At 53.7% G+C, this 6,664-nt stretch overlaps 1 protein-coding gene across 1 annotated transcript; it reads right to left on the bottom strand.

Annotated features, from left to right (window-relative positions):
• Window positions 1-297: 297 nt before the first annotated feature.
• Mrpl4 (mitochondrial ribosomal protein L4) lies at window positions 298-5,137 on the bottom strand. The gene is made up of 9 exons (XM_078035933.1): window positions 4,982-5,137; window positions 4,830-4,896; window positions 4,589-4,739; window positions 3,758-3,809; window positions 2,690-2,807; window positions 1,851-1,957; window positions 1,618-1,727; window positions 1,463-1,539; window positions 298-716 (listed from the first exon to the last, which is right to left on the bottom strand). Exons 1-9 carry the CDS (start codon window positions 5,036-5,038, stop codon window positions 571-573), a joined length of 885 nt encoding a protein of 294 aa, XP_077892059.1. The 5' UTR covers window positions 5,039-5,137; the 3' UTR covers window positions 298-570.
• Window positions 5,138-6,664: the final 1,527 nt, after the last annotated feature.

Here is a 6,664-nt window from a genome sequence, read left to right as displayed (position 1 = left end):
ACTTTGGCTGTGACAAACAGGACAGCAAACCCTCAGAGCCAAGCATGCAGTCACAGTGCCAGGAGGATGACATACCAGAGGCCCACGCATCTCCTCAAGCTCCTGGGCCTGACTCACCAGGGGTTAGTTAATTCTGGCAATTTCAATGAATGATTAATACCCTTTCATAAATGATAGCACTGCAGACTGCAAGCTCCTTGAGGAGAGTGCCCAGTGGAGCCCAGCTCTGGAGACCAACCCCAACACACCAAACAGGATTATTCCAAATGGCAATGAACTGTTCTCTGAGGCTGATCCTTGGATGAAAAAAATAAAATTTATTTTAAACCCAACAAAAAAGAGAACTGGGATGGAGCTCATCCTGGCTCTGCAGAACCACCTCTTCCTGTGGCTGAGGCCTGCTTGGTCGCTCTGTGTGGCCTCAGCTTCCTAAGTGAGATGAGGCGGGGCCAGGCAGCATCTCTCTCACAGGGTTCAGGAGGCTCCCAAGCCTGCCAAGGGCTTGGTCTGGCTCATGGCCATGCAGCAAGGAGGAGGGTATCCAGGGCCCTGGGCAGTGCAGGGCGAGGGTCAGGGGAAGTTGCTGTAGGGCAGATGGAAGGGGTAGAGGGGCGAGTAACGTGAATCCTGCCAGAGTAGCTTGTTCTCCAGGAAGGCGACCGTGGGCAGAGTGAGGACCAGGCTCTGGTGCTTGAGCATGCTGTACACGTTCAGACCTGGGCAGGTGGGGAGGATGGCAGCCAGGTCAGGGAGAGGCTGCCTTTGGGCTCTGCTCCAGTCCCGCCCGCATCCAGAACCCCATTCCCTCCTCAAGGCACACCTGTCCTGTTTACAGGGACATCATGGTCTAGCATGGTTAGGAGAGCTGGGCACCCTGGCTTCAGATCTTGCCTCAGCCAGGACCCTCACCAGAGAGCTGCCTCACCTACTAAGAGGCTCTTGTATGCTGGGCTCTGCCCTGTACTTGGCCATGATTCCTACCTCACATTCCAGAAGGAAAGACAGAGCAAATGAATAAGCATAATGTGCTAGACAGAGACCAGAGCTACCAGAGTTAGTGAGCAAGGGGAGAGGGGGAGGGGAGGACTGGGGAGGAAGAGGGAGGCTGAACAGGGCCTGGGGGGCCTGCAGGTCATCTTGGGCTTTTTCCCTGAGGGAGGTGGAAGCCATAGAGGGCTTTGGGCAGAGCAGGGACAAGCTATGGTTCAGATGCTCACACATGCCCTCTGGTGGAAGTGGGGGGAACACACTTTGACAGCTATTACCTTGGAGCTTTTATTTTTTTAGGCAGGCAGTTAGGGAAAGCTGAGGGTCTGATTAGGGAGTGAGGTCATTTGCTGATGCAGACCATTCAGTGACCAAGTAACAGATATAAGATTTGAACCAGGTCATGACTCTAATGGTGGGACCTGAACATGCGTATTCTGGGGGTCTGGGAGATGGGCCAGTGCCCTTCACTCACCTACAGCCGGGATCAAGTTGAAGGTCTTGAGCCCAGAGGTGGCCTCCACTATGTTCTGTGGCATCTCCTCATGTATCCTGTGAGAGGACAGGAGGTGAGCCCTGTGGAGGATGGAGCTCAGGCCTCCTCGTCCCTGCCCTTCCCAGTATTCTCACAAATCCACAAGGAGCACAGAGTTCCCCCAGCGGCGGTAGCGCGCCAGCTCCGTCAAGTACTGAGGGTCTGGAGTGGGCAGCTCCAGGGAGTCTACAATATGCAGGTCATCCTGGTGGGAGGAAGAAAGCACCCCTGAGCCTGGGTCCAGAGCTCCCCGCTCCAGCCGGCCTCCCCAGGCACCCTGCCCCCATTCTCCAAGATCCTCATGGCTCCCAGTAGGACTGCTTTGTACCTGAGCCAGCTTGACGGTCAATGCCACCTTGAGGCCCAGCGCCCTCATTTTCATGGGTAGCATGTAGTAGTAACTTGTGGGGCCTCGGGGACCATGGGCAACACCTCCTGTGGGGACAGAGGTGTGTGAGCAGGTATGGGCCACTGCTGGGCCTGGAGGTCAGAAATGTGCCTCACTGGCTGGAAAGAAGTTGCTGGAGGGGAGGCTGCCCCCCTGCCCAGTCAAGCAAAGAAGTGGGGATCTTGGGAAGGGAGAGAGAGAGGAGGCTGGACCAGTGACTTTACCTGTCTGGAACTTGGTCTACCCAGGTGTCAAGTCCTGAGTTTTGATGATTCCTAACCCATAGGACACTGGGAATTACAGCATGACATGAGATTAATTAAAGCACAAACCATTAATGTTGCAGTTATGAGGAAGTTAAAATGTTCAGGACTGGCCAGGCTTGGTGGCACAAGCCTATAATCCCAGTGGCTCAGGACCTGAAATGCCAAGGTAAGGAGCTCAGACTTCACTTAAAGGCTTGTGGAAGCTGGGTGGTTTAGGAAGATCCCTCTGGGTGCCATGTGAAATGTGGGCAAGGAAAGATGAGAGGGGAGGGGAGGCCAAGAGGGGCTGTGGCCATGATCTGAAAAGAGAAGACATGCAGATGAGGAGAGGGAACAACTCTCAGAACTCTGTTCCCCACTGAGAAAATAGGGTCTGTAGTCCCAGCCTCTTAGCTGATGAGGAAGGGTGCATGGGGCTGAGATGATATCACACAAGAAGTGGGCAACTGTGTGTGAAAAAGCACCCAGGTGCTGGACTCAGCCAGAGCCCTTCTCCCCCTTGTCCCCACTTGCCTCCTCGCCAGATGGGGGACCGGATGCTGCCATGCCGAGCTCGCCCACTGCCTTTCTGTGGCCAGGGCTTCCGGCCACCGCCCCGCACCTCAGCCCTAGTCTTGGTCTTGGCATAGCTCTGTGGGTACAAAGTGAGCAGGGGTCAGGTCCATAAGACAGATGACTTTGCAGGTGCCTGGTCCAAGAATATGGTGGTAAGCCAGGCTGACCTGCTGCCAGGAGGCACAGAGATCAGGGCTCTGATGGGACAAGCACAAAGTGCTTAGAGATGGAGGAGAAGATGAAGAAATCAAGAGTTCCCTCCTCTGTACCAGAACTTCAGCCTCCCAAAGGGTCTTGCTGGCTCTCAGCAGATGTCCTATACTTTTTAAATTTTAACGTAGCTACACATTAATGGTAGGTGGCTGGAGAGAACAAGGAAGAGGCGCGGGGTAGGAATCATGAGGAACATGGGATGCCATGCTGGTGGCTTTATTCCCAGGGTGATGTGGAGACATGGAAGGAACTCTCTGGACCTCTGGGGCAGGTGCTTAAAGGCGGACAGACCCTGACTGATTCTTCCATGTTTTTGGCATAAAACCCAAACACCTCACTATTGTTCCCATTGAGCTTTACAGCACTATTGGGCGCCTTCTGGTCCCTGCCACAGTACTTTTGCATAACCTGCTTTCATTATCTCCACCTTAGCTCCACTGCCACCTTAATCTAACCAGATCTACAGGAAGGCTTGAGGTTAAATGCCCTTTCTCTGGGATGACTGCCCCAAACTATACATTTACAGACATGACTACTTAAGTAGTGTTCATCTCTCCCACATGACTGTGAGCTTCATGAAGGCAGGGACAGGGCCTGTCTTGTCCACTGTTGAATCCTCTCACCTAACACACTGCCACAATGCTGGGTGCTCAGAAAATGTCTAAGAATTGACCTACCCTTGAATGGCTCTAGAAAGAAAAGACGAAGTCCATGTTGAGCAGTCCAGAGAAAACACACCATTGGTTTCCTCTGCTCCTGCCTGAGCCCCACAGGAAACTCCATCCCCTTTCCTCCCTCTACCCAGGAACTCACAATTCTCTTGAAGTTCTTCTGCCAGGTGGCAACCTGGTGCAGGATATCTAGCCTAGGGAAGAGGAGGGAAACATGAGAACCAACTCTACTTAAAACCTCCAAGGTCCCACAAGACCTGCGTTTTCCTGACCCCATCCTGTACCTGCTCCAGCCAAGTTGGTTTCTCTGAAAGATGAAGTCTAGCCTCAGGGCTTTTGCACTTGCTCTTCCCTCTGCCTGAAATGCTTTTGCTCTGGCTGGTTCCTTTTCAGCTTGCAGATGCCAGCTTAAACTACTTGAGAGGAGTCCCTTTTTACTACAGCTATACTTTACCTTTTTTTTTGGTACTAAGGATTGAACCCAGAGGCACTTTACCACTGAGTATGGATAGGGTCTCACTAAGCTGCTTAGGGCCTCATTAAATTGCTAAGGCTAGCCAAGCCAGGCATGGTGGCACACACCTGTGCCACCCACAGGCTCAGAGGCTAAGGTAGGAGGATTGCAAATTTCAGACCAGCTCCAGCAACTTAGTGAGGCCCTAAGCACTTCAGTGAGACTCTCAAAAATGAAATGAAATAAAATAAAATAAAAGGCTGGGGATGTGGTAAAGCACACCTGGGTTAAATCCCTGGTACCAAAATAGAAAGACAGACAAGACAGGTAGCTAAAGCTGGCCCTGAACTTGTGATCCTCCTGCCTCAACTTCACACAATCCCGAGGCAGGGAAAACCGTCATCCCCCTTTGGCAGGTGGAGGAACAGGTTCACGGATATGAGTCCTGGGCACCCCATTCCTGAACTCGGGCTCCCCATCCCTTGGCCGATCAGTTCGCCATTACAGACCCCCACTCACCTGGGTGCTGTGGCGAAAACGTCAGGGTGCAGTTCAGCCAGGCCCACGCGCTCCTGCTCGAAGCCCCGCAGGGACTCGACCCAGGCCTGCACAGGGCGCCGGTGCGCGGGTAGTGGGAGTTCGCACTTGCGCAACACCGGCTCCCGGAGACCTGAAACAATTGGGAGGTCAAGGGTCAGGGTCAAGAGTCAAAGTTCTCGGTCGCCGCCGCCCCTCCAGAGGACGACCCTAGCTGCCTCACCCGCACCCGCCACCGGCTCCGAGTTCTCCGCGGGCCGTGCTGCCTCTTCGGCCAGCGAGCTGAGGCCCTGTTAGTGGGAGGCAAGAGTGAGAGACGACCCCCCGGCCTCCCTGCCTTTGTCCTCTGACCCTGTCTCCCGTCCTCCGCCTCACCCTGCAGCCCGAGGGCCGAAGCCAGGCCCGCGCCCCGACCCGGACTAACTGCAGCATCGCCCAGCTGCTTCCCACGCCACTGGAGGTCGAGGCTCCCTCGGGTCGCGCGCGTGACGTCACGCGATGATGTCACGCGCGCGACACCGCCCGCCGCGCTCGGATCCGATGCAGGAAAGCCGAGTGTTGCGAGAACGTGGCTCGGCCGGGGATGCAGCCCAGCGTACCCCTACCTCCGTCCCGGAACTAACCCCCGGCCCCACTCTTCACTTCTTAGCTTAGGGACCTCTACGGCTCGACTGCATCGCAGGAAGCCCCACCCTCCCTTAGGCCTTGTCCCCCCCCCCCGGGTTCCGCCCCCAAGGAACCGTGCAGGAATCCAACCAATGAAACGTCTCCTGCCTGAAGCCAATTAGCCAATGGTCGTTAAGTGGGTGGAATGGCCCGCCCACGACCGGGAGGTTTTGAGCGGGTACCCAGGAATGCCGGCAGTAACTGCTGAGTTTCTGCTGCCGGCCACGCCCTCCGGCCACGCCCCCATTTAGCTTCGGATTCGCCGGGTGGTTTTCTATGTTCATTTTTTTTTTTAATTTATTTTTTAGTTGTAGTTGGACACAACACCTTTATTTTTATTTATTTTTACGTGGTGCTGAGGATCGAACCCAGGGCCTTGCACGTGCTAGGCGAGCACTCTACCGCTGAGCCCCAGCCCCAGCCCAGCCACAACCCCAGCCCCTGTGTTCAATTTTATGGGTTGGTGGGTGTAGTTGTTTAAATGCAGGGCCTTGTAGCTCCCACAGAACCCCTTCAGGTTTGGGCCTGCCAGCTAATATCCCCCAGGGGAGGGCTGCGTCCCCTGGAAGCCCCTCAGATCAGCTCTGTGTCTCCCTCACCCCTGGGCCGAAGTCCTGTCCCCTCTCACATCTTCTAGAGCTCTCCGAGGACAGCAGAGTGGGGGTTTCAAGCTCCCAACAGTAATCCAGATGCTTATCTTTAGGCTCTTTTCTTCGTTCCCACACGACTCCAGGGGGCGCCACGAGCCCGTATCTGGCCAGAGCTGTCCACTCGAAGGCCGATAGGCTCTCGCCTCACTGCCGACCTCGAGGTTTCGGAGCCAACCTTAGTTTCTTCATCTAGAAAATGGAGAGGTTATGAGATTTTGATAAAACGATGGCGGCAAAGTGTGCCAAGTTTGGAATTCAGTTAACATAGCTTTACCAGGGATTGAATCCAGGGACGCTTAACCATTGAGCAACACTCCCGGCTCTTTTTAGTTTTTAATTTTAATTTCCAGGATCTCCCTAACTTGCTGAAACTAGCCTTAAACTTGAGATCCTCCTGCCTCAGCCTCCTGAGTCACTAGGATTATGGACATGTGCCACCACGCTAGGATGTAGCACTATTATTGAAGGGAGAGGTTTGTCATCAAAGAGAAAGGAGACAAAACAAGGGTGGGAATGGACCCTGGAGGATTTAAGTGCTGTACTAAATTGAATGTGGGCTTTTTCTTCTTTCTTTTTCCTTTTTTTTTTTTTTTTTTTTTTGCATCTGATATGTAATACTTTGTAGGCATTTTTATGGAGTATTAGTTAAAATTTACAATGGAGCTGGGGGTGTAGCTAAGTGGTAGAGTGCTTGCCTAGCATGGGTTTCATCCCCAGCTCTGCAAAAGAGCTTTTTTTTTTT

Source organism: Ictidomys tridecemlineatus, chromosome 2 (genome assembly GCF_052094955.1).
Source record: "Ictidomys tridecemlineatus isolate mIctTri1 chromosome 2, mIctTri1.hap1, whole genome shotgun sequence".
Classification (NCBI taxonomy): domain Eukaryota; kingdom Metazoa; phylum Chordata; class Mammalia; order Rodentia; family Sciuridae; genus Ictidomys; species Ictidomys tridecemlineatus.
Note: the sequence above shows the minus strand (reverse complement) of the source record. Positions and strands in the feature narration are given on the sequence as shown.

Bases quoted from the DNA above. Each gene is read 5' to 3' on its own strand.
- Mrpl4 (XM_078035933.1), bottom strand. From the start codon at position 5,038: ATGCTGCAGTTAGTCCGGGTCGGGGCGCGGGCCTGGCTTCGGCCCTCG. The intron at 3,810-4,588 runs GTGAGTGGGGGT...CCTCTTCCCTAG, and splicing joins GTTTTCGCCACAGCACCCAG to GCTAGATATCCTGCACCAGG. The intron at 1,540-1,617 runs GTGAGAATACTG...GTCCTCTCACAG, and splicing joins TCTGTGCTCCTTGTGGATTT to GATACATGAGGAGATGCCAC.